Source organism: Chionomys nivalis, chromosome 22, assembly GCF_950005125.1.
Source record: "Chionomys nivalis chromosome 22, mChiNiv1.1, whole genome shotgun sequence".
In the NCBI taxonomy this organism is placed as follows: domain Eukaryota; kingdom Metazoa; phylum Chordata; class Mammalia; order Rodentia; family Cricetidae; genus Chionomys; species Chionomys nivalis.
Genome location: NC_080107.1, coordinates 20459672 through 20487354, shown reverse-complemented (window position 1 = coordinate 20487354; position 27683 = coordinate 20459672). Strand labels below are relative to the sequence as shown.

Genomic DNA, 27683 nt, shown 5'->3' with positions numbered 1-27683 from the left:
TTTTTTTTTAATTTTTTTTAAATTTGTCTCTGTGAGTCCATACATCGGTTAAAATTATAAAACCTAATGCAAAGGTACAAAAAAGGCACGTTCTCCTAACCGCAAACTGGTCCGGCAAAAATAAAGAGCAGAGAAAATGGGGTGCTGAGACAAGGTGGAGTTCCTGGCTACTGGCTCTTCGGTCTTTGGTGAAGTTACCTTTAAAAGTGCCAAGTCATTTTTTAGTTTTTCAGATTTACCTAATAGAGAGAGAGCGAGCGAGAGAGAGCTAGTAGCCAATTGTTTTTCTTCTGTTCATATCTCAGCTCAGATTTGAAGAGAAATTCTTGTTTTTTTTTTTTGTTTTTTTTTTTGTGGTTTTTTTTTTTTTTTTTTTTTTTTTAGTTTTTGCCATTTAGTTTCAATAGCAAAATTATCCCTCCCCCCCCTTCTGTTTGCCAGATCACAGGCATGGTTCTCATTCTAAAGCACTATCGTTAGTATAAAGGACAAAACATTCGGTGACTCCCCTCCCCCTCCCCCACCCCCACTGCCAAAGCTACCTACACTAAATCTAGAACATCGTTAAGTTTTTTTTTTTCTTCTTCCTGAAAAAAAGGCAAAAAAGACTTTACATTGCATCATACAGCAGATATCCTAAACTGGTCAAAACTAGCAGAGGAAACTGTTGGTGTGCAGCCTTACAAACGGTTTACCCTATTAAAAGTCCCCCCCGTCAGAAAATGTCTTTCACACGAGACAGTTCTCCCTTCTTGCACTCTGCTACCCTACACATTGTTACGTGAAAAAAATCATTAAAAACACCTACTACATATTTAAAAAAGCCAAAATTTCAGCAACTTTTATTGACTACCTTTTAAAAGCCCTATGCTGCAGTTTTTTACAAGGCGTACTAGACCAGCCCATTTGGTCAAAGCATTCTACACCATTAGTTTGAACTAACTTTACTGAAACAGCTACAGCATCAAAAGAGTTAAGGCAAATTGGAATTCATAGAAAAGGATAAGACACGTCACACTACGTCGAAAGAAAAAAATGGAAAGCTAAGGAGAGACATCGAGGGCAACACCGAGTCACAGCAACACACGCACCGCAAGCACAGAACACCATGGGCGCAGTGAGACAATCGGAACTTCAGAAAGCCCATTTCATACAGCCGAAAAAAAAAAAAAAAGACAAATTAAACACAAAATGAACAAAACCACAAAAATCCGGTCATGCACTTGGATAAGTCTTCGTGGTCTTTGTGCATACCCAGAAAATTGAAGTTTTCGTTTTCTCTCTCTTTTTTTTTTTTCTTTTTTGCATCATTATATTTGATAAAAATCTTTGATTTTTTTGTTTTTTTTGTTTTGTTTTTGTTTTTTACTAAAATAAACCTGTTCAGGGGAACAGCTACTAGATGAATTTAAGGGTTTTATGCACCTTATAGAACTTATAGCAAAAATAGTTTTAGTTGATTTCATTATAAATAACGTTTTCAAGAACCTGTGCAAAACTGTCAATAATTTCCTAAAGCACAATTGATCAGAAAAATCCATGATTGTTCAGCCTTCACACCCTTCTTCATGTAAGAACTCCCTTCGGTATATCTGGAAGAGAAAGATAAAAGACCCATGTCTTTGCTGACTTAACAAACACACCACAGGGTTTCATCATCTTTCATTTGAAAGAGATTAAATGTTTGAACAAGATTGTGCTCATCAATGGTGAGACCAAGGGACATAAGCTGGGGGTCTGAGGGTCACTTTCAACTCCTTGAGTCCCCCTTTCAAGTCTGGGATACTTTCTTCTCTAAGGCAGCCAGGGCCAACTCCACACCGCTCTCAAATGAAGGGTGATTGGATGAGATCAACACCACATATTGTTACAAGACAGCCCAGAGAGTGGATCCCACATAGAATTGCTTTTCTGAAATACGTGTGGTAAAGCGAAGTTGGAAATCCGTGACACCACTGAGAGCTGGTAATAGGACCATTAGTTCTGAATTCCTAGTCAAGGTGTGGCTGACCTTGTGAGACTTGATTAAGCAACATCTTAAGCTGCATCTCCTTAGTATTTAAGCGATATAAACAGGATGCTTCTATTATAGGATGATTTTGGAAATCAATGTTCTATGATGCTTTATATATTATGACTTTGGGATAGAGGAAATACAGATTTGATTTCAATATAAATCATTGGTCCTTATCCAGACAGAGTCTATAAATTCATGAACACGTTAAATCTGTGTTTTTTTTTTCTAGGCATCATTTGATAAAAGTACCCCCGACTGCTTCCTAGGAGCCCTGCAGTTAGGGAGCCTTTTCCCTCATACCTCACAGTTACTTATTGTGTTGAAAGGTATATGGAGAATGGTCACTGGATGCCTCCACAGCCACCTGCTGCTGGCTACTTGCTTCCTACAACAAAGCAGAACGCACGAGACACGTTAGCCATGGAACTGTGACTCGGCTGCTGCGGCCCCAAGTCCAGGACACGCACCTTAATACAAACACTCTTCAAAGTGAATTTCTTCAAGTCAAACAGAGCTTCTAAGGCTAATCATTACCCTAATGCGGCTGAAATATGACAGAGCCCAAGAACCTCCCATCTAAATGTTTAACGTAAATACTGATCAAAGAAATTTCTTGGCTCCCTCTCCTGGGAGCTAGATATAGTTTATAATTCAGTATTTTCAGATTTTTAGAGTCTGAGACACAGTGTGCAAATGTTGCATGTCATAGCCTCCCCCCCCCCCAAGCCATCTACCACACCTCACAATCAAACTTTCCCATATTTATATGCTGGAAAGTGTGACTCAGCTCAGTACATGGAAGCAGAGCCTGTAACCTCAGCTACTGGAGAGGGGAAGCAGAGGGTGCAAGTTCACAGCCTGCCTGGCTTACAAAACGAGGTCACGATTTTAAAAGTGACTTGGACATAGCTCAATGGCAGAACATTTGCCTGGCATGAGAGAGGTCCTGGCTGTACCTCTCCTAAAATAAGAATAAATCAGTAATAAAACAAAAAGCCAGAGTACTCTGGATATTTTGTCTTGTCTCAGTTCACACCGTGTCTGAAAGACAGTCAGGCCTTGCTGAAGTAGTTACAGTGCACATTTTTGTTTTCCATTGTTATGGAGGTTTCACGTTATGGAGAACTGCATATAAAATGCCATGGGTTCAGGCACTTGTGACTCTTCAAAGATGTATGATCATGTAAATGCTACAACCATAGTTCTCAAGAACCTTTGGGATCTGCTGAGTGGGTTTGATAACAGGACTGATAAACTTCCTTGGATTCTTGAGAATACTCTGCAAGACAATCCTATGCTTCCTGTCCATTCATAATTCAACGCCAGTCTTCTACAAATGCAATACATTCCAAGATAATAACCAAGAGTAGTTAGCTATAAAAAAAGGGAGGGTTGCTTCTCATGCTTGTTGTCACTTAGAGACACCAGTTTTTCTTTTTTCCATCGTCTGAATTATGACGAGTGTCTTTCTGTGAGTCTTACCATTGGTTCAATCTTTAGGACTAGAATTACAAACTCCAATTTTATCTTAATGTGTCTGTAAGTATCATTTGGGGGGGTAACAAGACAAAGTCTTGAAGCCTATGACATGTGCTACAAGACTGCAAAGTTATTTGGGGGAAGTATGGGCTACAATGTATCTGGATGTTGCCATACTAATTTGCATAAAGAGTATTTTACAGTTGGAAAATAATACTATGTGTATACTCTTTCTAGACTCACATCTTTAGCTATACAACCGAAGGTGGCCTGAACTCTTGGATCCTCTTGCCTCAGCTTCTCTGGTGCTGGGAATAACAGGCATATTCTATTATGCCTTGATAAAATAGTAGACTCCCGATAGAATAACAACAACAACAAGAACCTATTTCAATGAGTCAAATGTAAAACTACCCATTGCCGCAATAGCCGCTCGGATGCTCTATACCAACCTCAACGGGAACCGCCGCTGTCTGCATGTGTGTATACTGTGGCAAATAGGCTCCTTGCATGGCTGACGTCGCAGGCATGTACTGAAAAGGAGAAGGTGATCAGGGTGCGCAGCAGCAAGCCATGCAACATTCAGATTTCTGGTTGGGGGGGGGATCGGGGTCTGAGCTGGCTGTAGAGTACTTGAAAGTCGCAGAGAATAAATTTATATGGGCTCCCCTCAAAGCTTAATTAATGCACATGACTATGTCATTGGAAGGTCAAATAAAAAAAATGCCATGTTTCTCTGAATCTACCACAAAATAAAAAAGCCTGCCCATGTGAAGGCCATTAGTGCTTCTCATCTACAGTAATTCAGTATCAACAAGGTGTCATAAAGATCTCTAAAGAGGCCACATTATTTTTCGGTCGCCCCCTGAGTTGATGCCTCATACTATCTGTGTAGGGAGAGACTTGAAGGGACTGTGAGCAGGCCCCTGCAGATGTGGCCCAGGAACCCCCCTTGGTCTAGTTAATAGCAGTCTCATTTCCTAAAGCTAGGCAGCCTATTTCTGGGCTGCCTATTGTCCCGGATTTACTTTCATGAGAAGCTGTTGCTGGTTTGCAGAACAGGAGGGAAAACACAGTGCCCTTTGCTCCTTTCTGCCGCCACAAACACAGGCTGGACTGAACGCCGCTCTCCGTCTTTTACAGGTGGCCTAGTACTGATTCAGCCTTCTAAGCCAGGAGGTTCCTTGACTGGAGGAAAGCAAGTCCTTAAAAAACCTGCAATTCAGTGCTGCAACACTGCATGGAAGAACAAATGGGGCACTGCGCGTCCTCTGCGACCTGCACATCTTTCCCTTTGTGACCTGTACCTTGGAACGTGTAAAAGCTAGACATGGGCGTGCGTGGGCGCTAGGTGGGTGAGGGAGCCATATCCACAGAAGGGCTTACAGGTCATCAACTCATCAAGAATAATGTGAGTTCTATCTGACTTTGTGGATGCATCTGCAATGACAGATGGGGCAGGGGCCTGGACACAATCTTTGTCACCCCCACCCCCCAAGCCTATACTTTTATCAGGGAAGACACAGGCTTCCTTAAATTCACTTTCTTCCATTTGCAAAAGCACAGGATATTAATTTGCCACCTACTGTTCCGGTGCTGCCTAGTGACAGATGACTCATTTGCTGGGCCAGAGGGCTGATCATAGAAGCGGGCTGTAGTGACATGGTGTGTTCCATTGAGGGAGTTAACACGGCACCCTGGGAAGGGGAGAAGAGATACAAATTGCGGGAGAATTAAGATTCTGCAGCTAAAATTTGCAAAGGAAAACCCTGTGTTGAGGCAAACATAACCTCCTTCAAACTTACAAGAGGTACCCTGAACAGCTACCCCAAATATCCCAGATTGCTTTCCTGAAACTTTCACCAAGCATTGAGAGGAAGCAGCGGTGCTATTTCATCCCACTGAAATCCTGTGTTCTGTCTGCCCTAACCGAAAAGCCAGACAGGCCAGCAGAAAGGGCTGTGGCATCAAACAGACTGAGGCCGACTGCCTTCCAGGGCTGCCAGATGTTGGGGAGGGGGAGAAACCGCTTTTGCTTTCTACAGCCACAAAAACAACAACAATAACAGCAGCAGATAGGTGATCAATATAGCAGCTTGTTTAAACATGTTTTGCATGTAGTCTTCTGGTTCGAGATTAAGTAGGTAGGACCAAGAGTACGTTCTTCTTTTCTGGGTATTTTTCAGAACTTTCTGTCCCATGCCTGGGAAGTCAATCTTGGTAATTCTACTCCAGTTCCATGCTCTTTTTTGCTTGGAAATTTTGCTTGGATTTTTTTTTTTTTTTTTTTGGCATCAACAATTCAATTAAATGTATATAAGAAAACAGGAAAGGAAAAAACATCACTCATATGATCTCTCTAACAGAACCAGCATTAGCAGCATCTTACTGGAAGCTAGATTCTGCATCAGAGAACACGAATAATTGCCTACTTTGAAGTCTTGTTTATAACTTAGTTTTTCTACTGGAAATGGTAACTGCCTTGCTGCCATTGATCTTAATGGCTAGATGATGCTATAGTGATGCTATAGCAACCACAATGGAATTGTTCGGACCTTTGCCTAAATTTCTCTACATAATCAATGGATTTCTACCATTCTCATTTTTGCAGCCATCTGTTATAGCACACTAGTATTCTGTTTTACTCTATAATTATGAACACGTATGTGGTTTGAGATCACTGTAGCTGGTTGCCCTGAAACACACTGGCATTTACTAATGATCAGACACCAGTTCAGGGCACAAGCAAGTGTTTCATACAGTTTGAATCTGGGTGGAGAACAGTAACCCAGGTCTCCTCAAAGAGTTCAATTAAAATATATGCAGTACTTGTCTCTAAATTCACGAAAAAAAAGGATACACTTCATTTTTAAGGTACAACATCAAAAAGCACAGAGCAACAAAAACGATGCAAAGTCTAGATGGTGGGGAATGGATTTCCTCATCCTTCCTCCTCATCTACAGGCACCCCTATACACTAAGGGGCCCCCAAGTGCACTGACTTCCACCTTCTCAAATGATACCATCAGGTATGAGGACACACACTGCCATGGGAATGTGTAACTGCATGTCAAGAACATGGGTGCAGGATGTGTAGACTTGTGGATGCGTGTGTATGTGTGCAGAAGAACAGGTACAAAAGACACATTTTATTTGCATCCGAATGGTTATGGCAGTATTTCTTGTTCAGCACTCGGCTACTGACTGCTGCTATTTTACCCACATGGCCTCCCAGTATAGTGTCCACTGTTGGAGACTCGTGAGAGAAATTTCTGTCTCGTTTTAAGGCCAAGAGTTGAGTTCTTTTCCTAAACAAACGATCTGGCTTTTGTATTATAAATGTTGTCATGTCTCTTGCATATGAGAATGCCAAATTTGCACTGGTTAACTAGAAACCGAAGGGCCAATCCTGTGGCCTTTTTGTGGTAAGTGTGTGGGTCACCAAGGGCATTTTTAGTGATCTTGAGTTGGTTCTACACACTTGTTTTTAACTTTTGACCCTATGGATTTTATGTATGTATGAAAGGCATACAACTGTACCATAAGATCAAATATAATGTTTAAAGAATAACATACATTAGTATAACCAATGTTGAAATTGATGAAAAAAATCGTATTTGTTATTAACAAGGAATGCACTGCTCTCTTACGGCTTATCCTTTCTATAGATGGGCTAGGAGACACCGATGAAGAACCCTGCCTGGACCTGAACTTTATGTCTAAATCACGAAGAATGTAAAAAAAAAAAAAAAAAATTCTTTCCATACATTGTAAAATATTTAGTTACTCAACTAATGGTAGCCTACCAAACTGGCTTAGTAGAAGACCTTGCCTCAAATAGGGTATATTTTTAAGTTCTTATATGAAAATTAATGTCTACCAATAATTCATTTTAAGACAAAACTGACTTAAAGTTTCATAATAAGTTGGTCCATTTTCATATTCTATGTTTGGGTTTTTCCACCCCCTGCCCCCCATCTTTTGGTAGAGGGGTTTTAACACAACAGGCAACATACCACACATAGCTTACTTAGAGGATAGAAGGTCATTAACACGAGACACTTACAGGATGCTGTAGGATGTAAGGTTGAGGTTGCATCCAAGAAGGACTTTGCACCTAGAAAAGGGAGGATTTAGAAAGAAACATTGATTTCTTCTGCAACAGTAATCGAACTCTCTACAATTCTTTTTAATCGTGTTAAAAATCTACAGAAGGAAGATGAGACAACACTATCAATGATTACAATGGTTAAGGCAGTTAGAGCTCCTGACCAACTGGTCACTCTAAATTGAGATGGAACGATCATTCAGAACCAATATCAGTTTGCCCACTCAGTATGGAGTTACTGAACATTAGGGGCCAAGGAGCAGAAGGCATGGATGGGCCTTTCACCCTTGAGAAAGACACTGTCTAAGGAAAGGAAATAAAAACGTACACAATCCAAATTAGTGACGTGTTATAATCAAGGTATGAACTACGTTTTAGGGATACTGATGAATGAGGATTAATCGTAGAACGTTTCATTAGAAACTAACCCTCCAAGCACATACTATTTATGAAGAATAACCAAATGCATTCTCTTTGATAATGAGGAAAACAAGTTGAGGAATTGTGTGTAGTCCTCAACAATTTCTAGTTAGCGAGGAGAAGAATGTCTGAAATGCAGACTTAGGATATTAAATGGGAGGTAATCAGATCTTGACATCAACGGTTAAGTTAAAAGGGCATCCACACAGCCACCTCCAAAATGAGAAAGCAGATGTGAGGGCCAGGTTTGTGGCGGGAAGGAAATGAACACCCTGCCCAGGAAGAGAAAAGGAGTCTGCTTTCTCGATGCCCGTGGCTTTTCAAGGTCTACGGAATTGTCAGGAAACATTCCGTTTTCCAGGTCGCATCAGAACCCTCCTGCGTCCTGTCCTGTCCCTGAGTGTTAACTTCAGAGATTCTACAGAGAGAACACGGGGAAGAGTCATGGGAGAGAATGGAGCGCCATTTACCTTGACAGCAGAGCCCCGATACTTGCTTTCTCTGGTTTCCTTTGCCACCTAAGGCAGACCAAAGTTAAGTGCTTCTGCCTTGTTAACATTGCAGTTATCTGGGCTGCAGCCTTTCCCCTGGGGGACCGCACCGCCTTCTCAAATCCAACTGCATAAGCACATGGCGGTTTAGTGGAGAAGGCCAACTCCAACGTGAGTGTGGGCCCTTACAGACACAGCACGAGAGGCGAGCAGCTCCCAGGAAACCCCAATCTGGGCCTGATGTCCCCCACTTTTTTATGCTTCTATGGTCATAACTGCCTATGCACTCAAGAGTATTATAGGTTAGGGAGCTGTGACATCTAATGCCATGTTTTTTTTTTATCTCAGCAGCGAAAGCAGCCATTATCAGTTACTATTCCTCAATGTTTCCTAATTATGAAATGGGAATAATAATCTTTTACCTTTTTACCATTGGTTCTTTGAAAACCTGAAATGAAAAGAACTCCATCCCAAACTAACTGTACACAAACAACATTGTTGCAAACATCTTGAAGGGACCTGGGATTACTTGGGAGCACATCCACCGACCTCTGCTGGGCTCTTAAGGATATAAAGGTAGGCACCCATCATCTGAGAGGTTATACCACAGTGAGTGTCAGGCAAAGGGAAAAAAATTCTACATGGGTCTTACAAAATCACAGAATTCCCAAAGAAGGAAATGAGGCCTTGAAATGATAGGCTATCCGCAGCTAGCCGTGTCCTGTTGGTTCCCAACACTGATCTGATATTTTATTCTATCAAACGACAGACAGGCGAACTGCTTTGAAGGGGAAATCAGTGGTAGAGAGATGGAGTAAGAGCTGAGGAGTCTATAGTAACATGATAATTGATCGTCTTTTGTGTGCTTTAGAGTGAGCTCACACGTGCCCCCCCCCTTTTTTTTTAGCGATGCAGACACGACGGATCGCCATTTTCGGATCATCAGAGACGACATCTTAATGTCAGCTGTAAATACTGCTTATGAAGGGAGATACGCTATATCCACCCGCTCTCGCTGAGAGACAAGGAACAGACTGGCATCGTAACACCTCAGCAGCCGAAGAGACTTAAATAAGTGACTACCACATCCAGATGACTGGCACATCAGAATAACTCAGGGAGGATAAAGGAAAGAAAAGGTATGGAGATGGGGGGGGGGGAACGACCCTAGAGGCTAACAGTGGCAGACAGTGCTGTGAGACTCTGCTTCCGGTATACAGCCTTCTCTTTTTATATGTTATTTTCATAGATTTTCAGCAGAGCCAACTTTGATATTACTTTATACTGAGAATTACTGAAAAAGTGCTTAATACATTAATATGTATAATGCTGCTGCTGCTGCTAGCTCATACTTACTGAATATTAATGCTATGTCAGTCCTGGGTGGAGCTCCTTCTATTTTCATTTAGTGCTCAGAATTTTCTCAAGCTTGTAAGGGAGAAACTACGATCCCCATTTTAAAGATGAGGAAACCGAGGCTTACGGCTATCAACCAGCACATCAACTAGATCAGATGCTGTAGTCCCCTAAGCCCAGACATCAGGACGACAGCATCTAACTCAGTATCATAAACAAGAAAACCTGAGGTTTAGTCACACCAGATCCCAGCAGTCAACAGAAGAGAACTCCCCCAGGTCAGTAATTGAACTCGGTAACAAAGCTGACTGGACCCAGGCAATGCACCTGCTGCGGGAAGAGGAAGGCGCATGTGCCTCGCTACCCCGGAATATCATCAGATCAGTGTGGGACAGGGAGCTTATGAGGGTTCATTCCTCAGCTGGGAACACAGTTGAAGGTAAAGCCGTCTTGCAAAAATAACGAGACGGGGGCTAATTAATGGCCTCTTGCTTCTTGGTGTGGGGGGAAGGACCTCAAATCTCAACTTCATCAGTTACTGTCACCTAATAGAGACGATCCTGTGTTAGCAGTTTTAACTGTCTTTTTAAAAATCGCTTCCTGCTAGTGAGTAAACAAAGACAGGAGCATGCATCCACTAGCCAGTCTGTGACTCTCCTAAGTTTTCATTCCTGGGACACATGATGGGGGAAGGACCCAGGTTCATCCCAATTCAAGAACCATGTGATGATCCCAAGCATTTCCCTGGCTTTCCACTCTCCTACACAGAGGAGCACATCGCTCCGCCAAATAGAAGGCAGCTTATTGCAAAGTAGGTAGTGAAGCTGCATAAAATTTGACTCAGATTTTATTTTAAAACTGTTCAGCATTCGAAGACACATGAGAATGCAGCAGAGATACAAGGTGCGCTGCTGTCGGGCTCTGGGGTACAAACCTGGTAGGCAGACACAGGAGATGCAATATAGGGTGTAAGAGAAGTTTGACTGATCATTCGGTTTGTGGCAATACTGTATGGTGAAGGGTAAAATCTAGAACAAACACAAAAGCCTTTATTAAGTAATCCTTCCAAGGAATCATTCACGGAACAATGTCTGACACTTTCACCTTCACCGTCCCTCACGCCACGACGCATTGGTCCTAGTGACATACCCGTTATGGAGAGCAGCTGTAGTCGGGTCATACGTGAGTGTCATTCCAGCCTAGAGGAAGCAGAAGGAAACGTTAAACTCCATCCAGAAAGGCATGATTTGGAAACAGTGTCAGATAGAGTCCCTGTAGCGTATGATGGCAATAGTCACGTTGGATAAAATTGCAAGTTTCTGTTAGCCAAGTATGCTTACAAACTCTGAGAATTGAGCTCCACTGTGCTGCCCCACACGGCAGCCATTACCACAAGGAGCTACTGAAAATTAAATAGAAAGCAATCCCTCCAGGAATAGAGCCAGACATCACATGCGCTGAGGGCCAATGCACCTGTCACTGGACAGCACAGGTTTAAAACATTTTCTTCATACATTCTGAGGTCTTTATGATCTTTTTAAACATAAAAAAATTATTGAGCTACAATGAAGAGGAAGCCCAAAGCTGCATTAAGAAATTGAAGATCTTTTTTTTTAAAAAGGATGCTTCAGAAGATTGTTTGCCTGTCTGTTTGCTTTTGAGAGAGAGAGAGAGAGAGAGAGAGAGAGAGAGAGAGAGAGAGAGAGAGAAACAGAAACAGTGTGTAGAGGTGGGGAGTGAAAAGCATGATCAGAATATTTTGTATGACACAATATTTTTTCAGTAAGAAAACAACCCAAAATATAAAGGTCAATTCTTGGTGACAAATATACTATTTATTTTAATGTTGAGGTCATTAAAGATTCCTGACTACGATGAATGAAAACCTACTGAGAAAGCTGAACCTCCACACTCAAACACCTTCATAGTCCTCGTTTTACAGAAGCTCAGTGTAGCTCTTCCCATCTCTACCTGTCCTCCCAGGGAAGGCATGCTCAGTACTCCTGCACCAGAGACAGCTGCAGTCCGACAGCCTTTGCTTGACAAGGCACCCACAGGGAGGTTTAGTCTGGACTGTTTTGGAAGTGTGGCAGTCCAGTCAAGATGACCCTGTAGGGCTGGCTTTCCGTGAGTGTTCAGGATGGCACAGCCACACTCAAGTTTCAAGAAAGGACTTACAAGTCTCACCTCTCCTTCTCTGTGCCAGGGCCGCCCATTAGGGATGTACTTGTTTGGGTTCTGCCTCTTCTTCTGTCCTCCATCCGCAAACTTGCACAGTAACGGTTCTGTAGGAGCTGTGGACACAGGAAGCTGATGTGAGCACACAATTCTAAGTATGTCTGACAACATGGACGGGGGTTTCTCTTTCAGTAGGAGAGCTCTGTTGGTGCCGAGAAGGAACACTTTGAAGGCAAAATCTCAGGCCCTGCGACTCCACGGAGGAACAGCAGCACTGGCTGATGTCTCTAAACTGGAGAGTGACGGAGAAGCCACCTCTAAACACTGCAGCGCTGTGATTCTCTCAACCCTGGGCCCTCTACAGTTCCACCACTGGACAGTCAGCAGACAGCCCCAGAGGGACCCGGAACACTTTCCCAGCTTCCCAGACAGCGCTCTGCTCCTGGCAGACGGTAAGCCCGTGTTATGTCAATCACACCATGTTTCTGTTTACAGTTGTGTAGCTGTTCGTGAGTGTGGTGACTGCCTGTCTTCCTCCCCGTCTGTTCCGTTATTACCATGTCCCCGGTGCCTACAGTACAGCCACACTGCAGGCATGGATAAATATGGGTGGGTCTCATTTGTACTAAAGAAAGCTTAGGGGCTGGAGAGATGATCCAGTGGTTAAGGACAGTTGCTGCTCTCTCAAAGAACCTGACTTAGGTTCCCAGCAGCACCTATGAGGCATCTTAAAACCACCTCTATGCAAATTCAGGTGCAGGAGAGCCAATGCCCTGTTCTGGCCTGTGAGGACACACATATGCACGTGAGCACACGTATGTGCACATACACATGAATGAAATATTGAAGTTACAAACACCTGTCCTTTTTACTGAAAGGTTCTGCCATGTCTCAAATCTTCCCATGGAGTTGTTTTACCATCCATTCACCATGATCCAAAGAAACATCCAAGAAATGAACGTTCAAAAACAAAACAACACAAAAATACCCTCACTGAAAATGAGATGCAGGTGGCACAACAGACCATCCATGGTTTCCCCTCCACTTTGCCTTTCTGTGACAGGCAAAGCAGCACGGTCCTGGAGTTGTGTGTTTTCCTGTATAGCCTTTACTGCAGTACAGGCTCTCACACCTTCCTGTCTGGCTCCCGCACTCAGTTCTTTGTCTCCTGGAGAACCACGGCTACTCCTTTCAAGTTCTTTTTCAAAGTTAAACAACCATGAAGAGAAAAACATCACTTGTGGGGAATTTGCTCCTTTTCCCTTTGCCTCTCATTATCCTAATTCAGCTCTTATTTTATATCACCACTACCCACCCACTAATGACAGGGTGGGAGCAAGACTGTCTCTTCCCACCTACAACACAGCACACACAATACAAGCTGCAATCCCTTCCCAGTGTCTGGCCCTCTGCATGTGTCCCTGGGCTGCCCACTTCTAAGTGGATGCGTTATGGTGCGGATGTAAGTCATCTTCCCCTGGTGCAAGCTCAGCCTGGAATGCTCCAAGGTAGGGAGGGCCTGGCAGGAGGCCCTTAGGTCACTGGGGCCACGTTGGGGCCACGTCCTCAGAAGTAATGAGGGTGGCTCTCCTGAGATCTCAAGGTTTCCCAAGAGTGAGTCCCACCCCTTTTCCCTACTGCCACGTGGTCCTCACTGGAGTTGAGCTGGTGCTGACACCAGGCCCTATAACTTTCTGAACTATGACCTAAATAAACCCCTTGTTTATAAAGGCTGCTCAGCTTCAGATATTTTGTTACAGTAATGAAACAGGATGGGAAAGCTAATAATGAAACCGTTAGGTGTCTGATGAAAATCTCGTGTACGCTCTTATTTACCTCCTGATTCTAACTCTCCCACCCCAGACTTTCATGAAGGAAGAATCCCATTTAAGGCAAACTGAGCACGAAGGAAGATGGATGGGCAGAGGTCAAATGTCCCCAATGTAAGTAAACTACACAACTTGTCCAACCGATACAAGGTTATGGTTTTTGGGAAATTCTGCCTAATATCCACAGAAGGTAAACACTTTCACACAATGGATCAGGACAACTTTGTAATAATGACCAATGGTCCTTCTAACTCCACAACTGGACTAGCATGGAACAGATGGGAATCCAGGCTGAGAATAAGGCATCCTAACAAAAGCAGCATATAAGAGACATGACCTCCTGAGAGGAGGGACTTACCACATCTGACGTTCCCTTAAGTTACCCACTTTTGTAGGCAATCAGAAAGTGGCTTCTTAAACTTCAATACTAAAGCCAGCCTCTCCCAGGTCCCTATGTGAGGGACCTTGTGTGCAGGACCAAAAGGGGCTGTGGTGGTGCAAGCTGGTGCAGCTGATGACTAAGGACAAAACAAGAGCTCAGCTGAGACAAGCAAAATCCACTGTGCAGAGCCCACTGCTGCTCCAGGTTGGACAACTGAGTTTTATATGCTCCCCTAGGGTCAGGGAGAGCAGGAGGTAACCTGAGGGGCTGGACCTCTGCCCATGCTCACAGTGAGGAGGCTTTAGAAAAACTATTTACTTGGCTTGTCAGAAATGCAAACTAGTTTCTTGCATTAGCATAAAATTCTCACACAGAGCGAAGGCAACCAGGCGGGGCTCACTCTAAGGTGCATCTCCAGGTAAGTGGCTAAGCAGCAAGACCATTAACATATGCTTGGTGGCCAATGCGCTATCTGGGGATAACATGATTCCTAGGCATGTTTATTCATCTGGATTCTGCCCTGTCAGAAAGAAACCCTAGGCACCAGCAACTGTACGGTGTGGAGGTGAAGGTCCGGAGAGGGGTGGCGTATTTGTAAATACAGCATTTACCATGAAACAAACAGAATGGGAGAAGTTCCTTTTCAAAGTGAATTCTATTTACTATTCTGTGCTGTCATTAAGATTTTTTCCCCCTAAAAGTGAACAGTCAGGAGATAAAGCAGCGTGTTCACCGGAGAGTCCATCTTAAGCAAAGAGTCTCGTACTTTAAAGAACTGTAAACAGTTAGAGATGGCATGTTTGTGGGACAGTTACCAGCTCCCCATTCAGCAAAGCCAGAATGCCTCACACTTCGTGGGAAACAGCAAAAATCCCAGCACCTTCCTTCCCCTATTAAAATTCTCTTCGGTCTACTTGTCCCAGAGTCTACAAAGTGTCAGGTCTGCAAGAGCAAGATGTTTAGTAGAGTAGTCCGTAAGGCAGAGGTGCGAGTTCAAAGTGGACGAGAAGGGGTCCTAGCGTACGTTTAGTCATTAATAGGATGGAACACTGAGTGTAGACACATGTGCTTGAATAAAAACGTTCCACCGAAACAAATACAGATGCAGGAACAGCTGCCATTCTTTCCTGACACTGCTCCACTGACTTGGGGGGCATTGGTAAGAAAGAGACCATGCTCGCAAGTTCTTAATGCCTTACTGACCATAAAGACCACCCAGCTGCTTTAGGAAAGGCAAGCCACACAATGTTAGGGAATTTCCCGGTGTCTTTAGCCACAAAGGGTTTAATTCACTGTAACTGACAGTTATCTTGACACTGTGAAACAGTTGGGTGAGGGTGGTTAGATTTTCGGGTGGGAAAATAAGAAGTGGGCCAGATTTTTGTATTTTGTTTGTGTGCAAGTCTGGTGGGCGGCCTCACTTCGTGAGCCTCTCCTGTGCAGTGCAGGTCCTTGGCTCGCCTCTGGAAGCCTGAAGCACAGGTTCCAGACTAAAGAAGCAGGAATTCCTATGTGATGTCAGCTTGCTCTACAGCAGGGACCTTCAGGCGGCCTCCTTTGTCTTTTAGAAAGGAGATACTGGGGCACAAATGACATGCCAGAAGTACCAGCAATGTGACCTGAGCAGTGGTTAAGTTTGGCTGGATGAACGTTACAGAATTAGTATGCAACAGTCAATCTTTAGCATGGTCATTTTTCTAGAATAAGTATTCTTTATGATTTTCCTTATTTCCTTGTGAATGTGTCCACGGAGGCCAAAGAGCAGAGGTCTTGGGTCTCTCCTGGAGCTGGAGTCACAAGCAGTCACAAGTGAGCTGGCCAACATGCGTTCTGGGGACTTAACTCTTCTGTAAGATCTTTTAACTATTGAGCCATCTCTCCAGCCTCTTTAGTAGTAATGCTGTACCTAGATGTGGAAAAGGCTAACTACAGAGTTCTGATGAGTGGTGTGTGTGTGTGTGTGTGTGTGTGTGTGTGTATGTGTGTTGTTCACATGTGTACACATGTCTAGCTGGTCATGTCTGTTACCTTATTCATCTTCCCCCACCTTATTTCTGGAGCCCCAGGCATCAGTATATTTACTGAGCCATCTCCCTAGTCCTTGATGCATTGTCTTCCATCTATTTCACACAAAGATAGGGTATATACATAAACCACACACACACACACACATACTACACTGAACCAAGTATACAAGCGCTCTTAGGCTGAATGTACCTTTAATAAGAGTGAGCTATGACATCTTGTGTGATTTCCCAGGTCACGATTTCTTATCACCCAACCCAGGAGAGGTATTTCCTTATGCGTCGGAACCAAGAGGAACAGGTACCTTCCAAATTCTGATGACCGTAGTACTATCTTGAACACAGTGAAGAGCCCCAGGCAGTACCACAGATGACAGTGAGCTCATTTTTCCTGGCACCTCGTGAGAGCCATCTAAGGCAATGGCACTACTGGTTTTTCCAATGTCTTATAGCTGGAGCTCTTTACACATGCCTGCTTCTGTGGGGCTGACACTCCCTCCAAAGACAGCAGGAGTGGCTATACCCACAATGCCTAGCTGCAGTTTCCATGATGTATTTATCAGGCCCCCAAAGCTCAGGCTGTGATGGTCCTCAGTGCCCGCTGGGTGCACTGTGGTGCAGAGGGGGATCTTTGCCCATCACTGTGTTCACCTAGCTACCTGGCCTCGGGGGGTCAGCTGGGGTCAGTTCTGCAGTTCCCAGAGAGCAGACCATCCCCCAGTGCATCCTAAATGAGGCTTTCTTCATGCTTTCACGCTCAGATGCTGAGAGCAGTAGCCGCTGGGGAGCCCACCCTTTCCACAGATCCCATTTTTTTTCTAGTTATCCAGTATTTGATCTTAGTCACCACACTGCAAAGTGTAGACTGTCCTCGACAAGCTTCTTCACCCGATCTGGAAGAGCAGCATCAGCCACCTCAATCAGTTCTGGTAATGACAGCTACTTGAAAAATGTCCTATCACAGGGAACTGGCCCGGTAGAAAGAAAAATGAAGTTCCCAGAATTTTTTTTTATGAGACAGGGTTTCGTCCCCATGCAACACCCAGGAATCATTTTTCCTATAGAAGCTCTTTCCACCTTTCTACTTCAGCTGGCATCAACTACCTTTAAATTAATATTTTTGTTTGTTTAAATCTCTGCTTCATTGTGAAGCAAAAATAAATAAATAAAAATTAAAAATCTGCACTTGATTTTGGGTTCTCCAGAAAATCTGACCCCTGGCTTCAGAACCAACATGAGAATTCTGCTCTGTTTTTACAGCTGCTGCCCACTGTCCCCGTGTGTGCTTAGAATCCAGAAAGCAGGGAATACCACATTAACGGCTGCTAATATTAACACACGTTGTCATCCGGTCACCTGTATTTGGAGGAAGTCACTAGCTCATCTCTACTCTGTTGTGAGTTCATGGCTGAGAATGGAGCAATTTCTAAAACCCTTGTTTTGATCTAAAGTTGTAAGCGTACTGTTCCTTGTGTGGAAGTCACTGGCTACGCTATTCGAGTACTGCTTAATGCAGTGACCTTTGAGAGAATGACTTTAGCAGCTTATGACGTGGAACCCCGTGGAGACACTGGGGGAGCTCTTGCAGACACACAGAAAAGTCTGGTATTCCCAGCCAGGTTTTTGTTAGCTTGACACGCGCTAGAAGACACGAAAGAGGGGATATCAAATGAGGAAATGCTTCCACCCCGTCGGCCTGTGGGCAAGTCAATGGAGGCATTTTCTTGATTGATGACGGGTGTGGGAGGAGCCAGCTCATGGGAGAGAGGGGGCAGTACCCGCCTTGGGCTTGTGGTCTTGGACGGGATAAGAAAGCTGGGGAGCTTCAGTTCCTTCCTTGAGTCCCCACAGTGTGAACTGAGAGTTGTAAGATAAAACCCGAGCCTGTCTTTCCAAAGTTGCTTTTGGTCACAGTGTCTCATCCCAGCAGAAACCCTAACCAGACCATCAGGGGTGCATTGTAAGAGAAGAGAAGAACTACATTCATAAAACCTTTTTTACTGGCTATGCTGCTGAAGACAACACATCAGACTTCTGATGCACAAACAGACCCAAAGTTGTTGACTGTATTTCCAGCCTCCACATGCTTATAGTTCTAAGACATAAAATGAATATGGGAAATATGTTTCCTAAGCAAAATCCCTGGGTAGGTTTTCCCTTTATTCTAGAAAGACCCGTGAAGTTCAGAACAATTTCAAGACCTTAGATACACTGGGTTTTAAGATGGGGCACTATGGAACAAATTCAAATGGAATGGATATTGTTGGCATTCCCTATTACTGTGAGACTATACAAAAAATGTTATAGTCAGCCATGCATACATGGAGTGTTTTTTATGATCAGCTTTTACTGCATGACTTTTATTAAATATTTTTAAAAGTATTTATTAACCATCCGGAGAGATGGCTCAGCGGTTAAGAACACTCATCGCCTGATTGCCCTTCCATCTCTCCTTCCAGAGGTTCCGACTTCGATTCCCTGCACCTGAACGGTGACTGGCGGCCATCCGTCCTGAGCTCTGGCGCCCTCTTGTGGGGAAAAAGTATTTATTACAAGGTAAAAATATACCTCCACTAAGAACATGCCAGAGACTGACTCCCCAGGCTTTGCCCTTAAATGCTCCCCGTGAGCAAGCACTAACGATTACTGGTCTTTGACAGGCATACTGCTTCCTGTTTTGCCGTTTCTAGCCAAACTGTTGTTATTCCTAGGGCTGATGTGGTGAGATCTAGGAGCCCCACCTGCTTTTGTCTCTTCCACAGCTGTGAGGAAAATGATACTGGCAACTTATTCACACCTGTCTCATATCGGATTGGTTTTTGATTTATTAAATTTATTCATTAATTTTACATCCTAACCAAAGTTTCCCCCCTCCTCTCCTCCCATTCCCTTCTTCCACCTTCCTCAAACCACTCCTTCTCTGTTTCTGTTCAGAAAGGGGCAGGCCTCCCATGGGTTTTGATTCTTAACTGGGATTTATTTCTCAACTCACAACTAGCTCTAGACCCCTGAGAGAGTGGAGTCCTGTAACGCAGAAAGCAGGGCCCCCACCTGGAAGGCTTTCCTCTTCCATGCCTGCTGCTTTTCTAAGCGTATGTAGATGCATTCACTTTTGCAATCTGTAATGGTAGGTCTGTCCCCTTCTTTCAAAGACCCATCTGTTTAATGGCTATCCAGTGTTAAGTTTGGAAATGGGTCAAACAGAGTTTCCGCAGGGCAGCTAACAGCTATACTGGTTACACTGTACAGTGGTTAGGACACTGGGTCCAGGTTAGTTCTCCAAGGTTTGAAACTTGCTAGTTAAGGTCTGTAAGCCATCTGATGCTTCTGGTTTCATAACCTGTGGAATGGGGGTTATAGTACCTTCTTTCAGGGGTTGTTCCAATTAACACAGTGCTTAAAACACAAACACACACACACACACACACACACCTACTCTTCCTTAGCACACATGAACTCATTCAATGTACTTCAGAGGTCCTGAGAGATGGGTAGACATGACGTGTTTTGCAGTACTAGACACGCTGTTGTCCTTGAGGTACAATGGGAGACGGCAGCAGAGTGGCAGGGGCGCTCACAGCTCCAGGAGTTTGCCAGCTAATGCCATACGCATATTCTTCCCAGAAAACCTGCCCTCTTCCAGAGGATTGTAGAAGAGCATTTGAGACAAATCCCAGTGCCGGTCATGACTGGCGTCTGTGCCTGGAGCACAGGTCCCACTTTGGACATGAGCCCTACATAACTGAAGTTTCTCACTCTGTTTCCAATGTTCCATTAAGTGGAAAACCGCTATCACATCAGTTCTCCATCATAGGATTTTTAAAATTATTTATTTTTATTTTATGTGCATTGGTGTTTTGCCTGCATGTATGTCTGTATGAAGGTGTCAGATCTTGGAGTGACAGACAGTTGTGAGCTGTCATCTTGGTGCTGGGAATTGAACCCAGGCCCACTGGAAGAACAGTCAACGGTCTTAACCACTAATCTGTCTCTCCAGCCCCCCATAATAGGATTTTTATCAATCAGTACCAAGTAGGGAAAAGCTCAACCAAATCAACCAAGATTCTTCTATCCAGGGACCGTCAAGCAAATCTGACCTATTTCAAACCTGCCAGCACTCAGACTCAAGGTAAGCATAAAGAATAACACCCTCTCATTTTCAAAGGAAATGGGAAATAATATAAAATAATAATAAATAAGTGGGGAAAAGTGGAAGAACAGAACTTATAAACAATTTAAAGAAACAGTAAGAAAGAACAGACTCCTCAAAATATGGTAACAGCAGGAAACAGTGTGTTTTAAAAAAAGCATTCACATTAAAGTTATAATGTGGTACCTCAGATTTTTTACAAAGCTATGAACATATCTATTATACGTCATGGCCCCAGCTAGGGTTTCCCAATGTCAATATAAACACACAGGTTGGCAGAATGATGGGCAACACAGAACTGAGTATTCAAACATGGACTTTTTTTTTTTTTTTTTTTTGAGACAGGGTCTCACTATGCAGCCTTAAATGGCTTGAAACTTGCTCTGTATGCTATAGTGGTCTTAAACTCATAGAGATCCACTTGCTTCTGCCTTAACCACCATGCCCAGTTTGACCTCCTCCATTTAGCCTTCTAGAAGCTAGTCTGCATGTGTTACAGCTAAGATGATGTCATTATTCACTTAGAGCTTATCTTCGGGGGCTTTCCTACCTCTTTAGTTTTCCTTTTACTGGAGAGGATGTGAGCTGGGTTCTAACTGGCTCTGCCAATGACTCAAGACCAGCAGATCCCCTCTGAGGATTCAGCGCGGCAGGATGGAAGCTGCGGCAGGATGTGATTCTAGCCACAGTGCATTTCTTTTCTGAACTTGGCTCCAGCGTCAGCAGGCAAACTGCTAACTGTGCAAGAGTCCAAGTCCTAATTCTGCTTATGCCAGCTAAACAATGCGTCATCAAACAAGCCACCTTCTGACTATTTATGAGATGTTATGTCTACCTAGCAATGAGCCTGCAGTATTTAAACATCCAAGAAGTCTCATTTAACATAACCTGCCCACCTCCGACATTTTATTTTCTACCCGGTTGGATGGATAATCTCAAGTACTCCCCAGATGAGGAGAGAGCCGCCCCTGAGATGCTGGCTAGCTTTCAAAGCTCTTCTCAGTGTGTGTACAAAAGGAACAAGTCCAGAGAAGCTGAACACTATTCAGATCCCTTATGGGTTCCAACGTGTGCTGGGGACTTGTTTTGGGGAAAGGCTGAGTTCACCGTGAGAGTGTGCTTCCAAATCCCCAACTCAGCCCGGAGGCAATTCAACCTCATTTATATGTCAGGGGCCTCCAAGTAGCTCCGGGTATTGGAATGAGTGCTGCAGACAAATGCTCCGAGAAACCACTCAATGACTCCAGCAGGTACAGGGCAGGGCACAGAAATAAGAAAAGTGCTCCTGCCCACAACCGACTTGCAACCTAGTCCTGAACCCAGATCAGCACATTCGGAGATTACCAAGCATCTGGAGATGAAGTAGCATTAAGCACGGCTGGGAATGCAGAGGATGGGTTGGTTGCAACACTATGCTCCCTGCAGCCATGCTTGCAATATGATGGGACTCATCTGTCTCTTGTACTCATTTGTCCCTCGGTACAGCTTGGAAGAAACTATTCTCTATCAGCTGCAGAGTTGTCCAGGCTCCTAGAATCATCTCTATGTGGTCTGGAAATCACCGGGTTTTCCTTAAATGGGTGTGACCTGCAGTCTGTGAACCCACTTCAAAGGAAATGGTCTAATGATAACCACCAAGCCCTCTAGAGAACAAAGGAAACTGCTCGCCCAATCCGTGACTCTCTGCGAAGTCTCTCTCGGGAGGGAATTGGAAGGTTTTTATCTGAGGCTGAATCAATTGGCCCTGGATGCATTTCCTTTTTCAGTCACCCTTGCTGCTGCATGAAGAAAGAACTAAGAAAAAAGCCACAAGTAGGTACAGATCAGTCCCAGGAGGGGATGAGAGCTTGGGTGGGTGGTGTGGGATCCTGAGCATGCAAAGGGGACGCAAGCTGGCAATGTGCTAAACTCACAGGGCAGGCGTCTACTACTCTGAGGTGAAAACATTCTCCTTTCTCTCCTTGCATCCAAGTGGTGCTGATGGAAAAAGAAACCCAACTCAGAGAACAAAAGGAAGCTTCTCTGCTAGGCTGACTTCCTCAGACAACTGTCTTTCCAGGACCTAGGTTTATGTTACGAATGGGTGCCTATGGGCAGTTCACCTCCAACGGTAGCTTCGGAAGTGATGTGCTGTCGGGATTTTAATATTACAAGATCAGGTGTGGCCTGTGGTACTACATAGACATACAAACTAGTTCCTCCATGAAACGAAATAGAACTGGATGCCAAAAATTAAAGGGACGATCTACTCATCCTCATCAGTCATCCAGTTAAAGATGGAACCCGGGAGCTCTGAAGGATAAATACCCCACACTAGTCACCCCTGCACAGCCTAAGAGCAGCGGCTCACTCCAGCGAATCCTGGATGGAATGAAACAAACTTCAAGAGACCTCGGTGCCTTCCGGCTGCATCCTATGTGACAAACCAAGGTACTACATGTAAGCTACTGCCATTCAGAGATGGGGTCTGAACAACATTAGGTTACTAAGGTTCGAGTCACATGATCTACTTCTGGATTAAAGGTTTTTTGCATATGAAATGAGTCAGATACACTCTGGGGACAAAGATGCCTTTGGCCAAATGGCACGGTTTCCTCCTCTTCTGGGTTCCTGCATGGTTGTTTACTACAGTTACCCTGGTTTGGGGTGAGTTCAAAGAGCTTCTGGGTTGATTCTTCCTGATGCAGCTGACCTAGTGAGACAAGTGGGCAGGGAACTGAAGGAACACCTTGAAGGGACCCCTCTGCAGACTTCTACACAAGCAAGAGTAGATAGGCCAGGTGTGGGTATGCAGAAGCAGACAATGATGCCATAAGGACAGACTTATTATCCAGAGCCAGGAGTGAGCCTGAGCGTACAGCGGGGTAGGCTATGACAAGGCTATGACAAAGCAGCAGGTGCTTCTCTCCTGTCCAGTGTGTCTCTTTCAAAGCAAGGCGAAGTGGTTTCTGAATTTGGAGACACTGTGTGCTGGCAGGGAGCACCCTGGGGACCGACGGCAAACTGGAAGGCACTTGGGTCTCTCCCACCTCCTATTCTGTTAGGAGTCAGTGCTGTCTTGGTTCTATGACATAATGAAATCCATTCAAAACTAACACACACTGGCTGTTGCTTGGTACAGCCCAATCACTGCAAGGCATGAACAAAAAAAGATGAGAAAACGGCTTCTAGGAGCTTCCAGCATAGTGTGGGACCTGACACGTGTAACCCCAATCAGTGTTCTCATGGCGATGTGAATCCTTTGGGGGGGCCCCAGGCAGAATGTAACAAAGCTGAGTCAGAGCAGATCCCCACAGGGAGAAGGCAGCCTTGAACAGTGTATGAAGGTAAGGGGAGGACCTCCATTTTAGTGGGAAGCAAAGAGATCAAGGTATAGGAGCCTCGGGAGAGAACACGAGGAGATAAGACAGAGCACCATGTAGAAGGGGTTCTACTTGTGAGTCACTACTGGGGACACAGGCCAGAAGGTAGGAGTGGAGGGACAGCATTGAGGAGAAAGGGCTCTAGTCACTATGGCCTTCGGTGTCATTCTGGGAATCCTTGGTCTTTTCTTCAGTGGTGATGGCCTTGGGAGCACAGAGAAACAGAAAGGATGTACTTTGTCTAAAGTTCTCTGGATACGTAGAAAGCAATGTGAGGGAAATCAGGCCAGACAGGACAAGTCATTGGCAGAGATAAGGGGCATACCAGGAAGTGACATCAGGCATAGAACAAAGGGGCAGAAATAATTAGGGAGAAAAATCAAGGACTTGAGTGATTATTTGAGTGGAAGAAAGGAAGGATAGAGGCAGCTAGGGGACTCGAGTCCTGGGTTTCTGACTCCGCTGAGGTAAAGATGGTAAGAGCAGTGAGGGCAGCAGCACTCTGAAGACAGTGGACACATGGGAAAGAAATGGCACAGATGACGTCAGTCACGAGCAACTGTTCAACTGTGTTTCTATCATACTGTGCCCTTCCCTTTCATAAGACATGCTAGAACTTTAGCTCCAAGCACCCCAGAATGTGACCCTGATTACAGACAGGAACTTAAAAATTTCCTATCAAAGTATAAAAAGATATCATGATAGTGGATCATTCATCCACCATGATAGGTGTTCTCATGACATCACTAGGGTGGGCCATTCATCCGCCATGACTGGTGTTCTCATGACATCACTAGGGTGGGCCATTCATCCGCCATGACTGGTGTTCTAATGACATCACTAGGGGGAACCAGAGGTGTTCTTATAAATGAAAGAACACACAGAGGGAAGGTGATGTGGAAACCCAGAAAGAGAATGGCCAACTGCAAGCAAAAGGGATACTTGGAATAGCCGCTTCCCTCCAGCCCTCAGCAAGAACCTACCTTGTATTCATTCCTCCAGCTTGGACTTTTGGCCCTCAGAATGGAGAGTCACTAATCTCCTATTTGTGCTATTTTTTTTTACCGCTGCCCCAGCACACAGAATGCTCACCTAAAGGAACTGAACTATATGGTAGGAGAAGATACCAACCTGGGGAGGACTGAGGCGTGATGGTAAGTGAGACTCCCATTGAAAAGTGTTTTTAGGAAAACACAGCCTTAGCTTCGAGAACACAAAAGGTCAGGATGATTGCAAATACAAATGGATTATCTTCCTCTGGAGGAATCCTAACATAAAGTAGTTTGCACTGCTAGCCACTAAATCTTGTGATTAAAATCATCCATAATGGCTACATTCACTTTTTTCTTTTTGTCTTGTTTCTAATCGTGATAGTTTTGCCAACTTGACACAGCCTATAGTCGCCTGGGAGAAAGTACCAATGGCCATGGGCATGTCTGGGGGTGGTTGTAAATGAACTGTTATGGAAGACCCAGCACACACTGTGAGTGGCACCATTCCCTAGAGCAAGGGTTCTAAACTATAGGAAAAGAGAGAAATCAAGCCATGCATAAACAAACGGACATGAATTCAACCATTCTCTCCCTGCTCTTGACTGTGGATGCGATGCGAGTCCCTGCCGCCACTTTGGCTTTCCCACAGTGATAGAAAGTAACCTGCAATATTGAGCTAAAATAAACCCGCGGCTGCTTGCTTTCTCTAAGGGCATTTTTATCACAGCAATAGAAATGAAAGTAGAATATTAACTGTCTGTGGATTATCTTCCATTTGCTCACCAATTAGTCTTGTCAGGGACATGTTATTATATAGATCCCCAAATAAAAATTTTTCGTTTTGTTAGGAAAGTGGGATATAAGCAAAAATCAGATACGATTATAGGAAAGGCAGGCATAGCAAAGCCCCAATGGGACAAGATCACAAACAGCTCCAATATCCTCTTGGAAGGGGAAAGGAAAGAGCAGGGCACAGGCGTGGTCCTTCAATAGAGGACGCAGAAATCAGGTGGCATTTCTGGTACCCCAGAGTCTGTTCCTTAAATAGAAAGTGTGGTCATCCTCTTTGAGATACCTGGATGGGTGAGGGGAGAAGGGAGAACAGCAGGAGAAACAATAGTGCTGAGAGTCCGGACGATTTTTCATGGCACCACAGAGACAGAGAAAATGGTCTCAGCATCCTTCCAGCAGGCACAACCTACGGCGAATGGATAAGGAAGCCAAGCTGCCACTCAAGGAAGGACTGTAGCATCAACAGACCCCAGATTTTGTAAAGACAGGAAACAGATTAACAAGTCAATTCTCAGCAAGAACAGGAAGAGCTCCTTGTATTTCAGAACAGCCTACCAGAAGTCTGGGTGTGAGCTCTCAGGGAATGTGCCCATGCCCAGGAAGGCTCGTGTGGATGGTGGCGAGGTGAGTTAAAATATGATCACAGGTCAAAGGAGTCAATTCTACCATGCTTGGCGAGTCAGCTCTTTACGAGGAGCTGACACTCCAGCTTCTCCTGACTGGCGCACACGTAAATCATATTTGCCAATACAAACAGGTAAGCGTCACAGAGAAGCGAGGGGTTTGGGGGATCTGAAGAGTCACTGTGTGCTGAAGTTACATACATGCTATATACAAGATGACTGATAAAACTTTAGGCAAACAACATACCAGAAACTCCTGGCGGGGTCTTAATGAATTTTCCATTGAAATGACCAATTACGGCTTCGCATTTTTCTGTTGATTCCATCCTAGTCATATAAAAATAAGACATCCATAAATACGCTGCACACGCAGAGCACTAAGAGAGCTTGTCTAACTCCTGCTATAGGTTTAGGAAACAGAGGAAACCTAAACCTAGCAGAAGATCATGGGTATGATAACGAAAAAGAGGGCTTCCTCTCTCATTAGCTGTTACTCTGGCATTTCTACAGCAAAATAACTGATCCCAGAGTTATTATAATTGCAAAAGACAGAATATTCTGAATTATGAAAGACAGTAAATTCTATGAAGAGTGCCTCAAAGCAGTCATATGAAATTATGAGTTCCTAATGGTTGGAAATTTGAAATTTAATTTATAATAATTCATAATTTAAAGTAATTCATAATTTGATTAGTCATGACTTTGTGCTAAAAACAACAGTTCAGATTTTTTGTTTTAAAGATGGTCTTTTCCTTTCATGAACTCATGCTAATGGCTCGTGTCAATCAGAGGCTTTGCCTTATGTGTTTCTAACTTTCACTCACTCCGAGTTTAAAATTAAATTAGTGAACTTAATTATGCAGTTTATCATCTTGACTTTGGAGTGGGAATTAAAGACTGGAGCCTAATTTTACAGTTTATTTTACATCTACAGGTGACTAAATATAGCTGAGAAGTACTTCTGGGGACTTAATGACTCTGACTTGGAAATATCCTTCACCTTTCTTTCTTCAGTGGGAATATCCAATCACCTTCTCAAAACGTGTTATACTCAGGTTCACTCAGTCACACCTCAGTTTTAATTAGCAGTGATGGATCTTAAAAACCAGCAGAATTCTACTGGACGCTGGAGGGATGATATCACTCTGTAAGGGTGACGTCACTCTGAAGGGGTGATGTCAATCTGAAGGGGTGGTCTCACTCTGTCAGGGTGACATCACTCTATAGGGTGATCTGCATTCAGAAGGGAACCATGGAGGAATGACATGAGGCCAGAGCACCAAATGTCTTGCCTGTAGCCTTTTCATCAATGATGTTATCAGTATATACTACTGACACCACAGAAAGGCTGTCTGGGTTTTATCCCAGACTGTGGCCCAATGGAGCAAGTGACTGAAAGCCAACAGAACCAAGTTGCATCCCTGGCCTTTGTGACTTAGTGGCGAGGTGACAACGATAAGGTCCCTTAGAAATAAATGCT

The 27683-nt window shown here is 44.1% G+C and overlaps 1 protein-coding gene across 10 annotated transcripts in view; it reads right to left on the bottom strand.

The window, feature by feature from the left end:
* Window positions 1-536: 536 nt before the first annotated feature.
* Window positions 537-27683, bottom strand: part of Rbms1 (RNA binding motif single stranded interacting protein 1) — a 232573-nt gene continuing 205426 nt past the window's right edge. For 5 of the 10 annotated variants that reach the window (XM_057755077.1, XM_057755067.1, XM_057755068.1 and 2 more), the window contains exons 6-15: window positions 26451-26530; window positions 12050-12165; window positions 11021-11070; window positions 10806-10899; window positions 8495-8542; window positions 7563-7613; window positions 5083-5193; window positions 3949-4029; window positions 2318-2402; window positions 537-1592 (exon numbers count right to left, since the gene is read on the bottom strand). In XM_057755077.1, coding sequence (XP_057611060.1) covers window positions 2325-2402; window positions 3949-4029; window positions 5083-5193; window positions 7563-7613; window positions 8495-8542; window positions 10806-10899; window positions 11021-11070; window positions 12050-12165; window positions 26451-26530 — 709 coding nt within the window. In that variant the 3' untranslated portion in view covers window positions 537-1592; window positions 2318-2324. The remainder of the gene's footprint in view (window positions 1593-2317; window positions 2403-3948; window positions 4030-5082; window positions 5194-7562; window positions 7614-8494; window positions 8543-10805; window positions 10900-11020; window positions 11071-12049; window positions 12166-26450; window positions 26531-27683) is intronic. The other 5 variants (XM_057755070.1, XM_057755073.1, XM_057755075.1 and 2 more) reach the window with 3 other exon arrangements.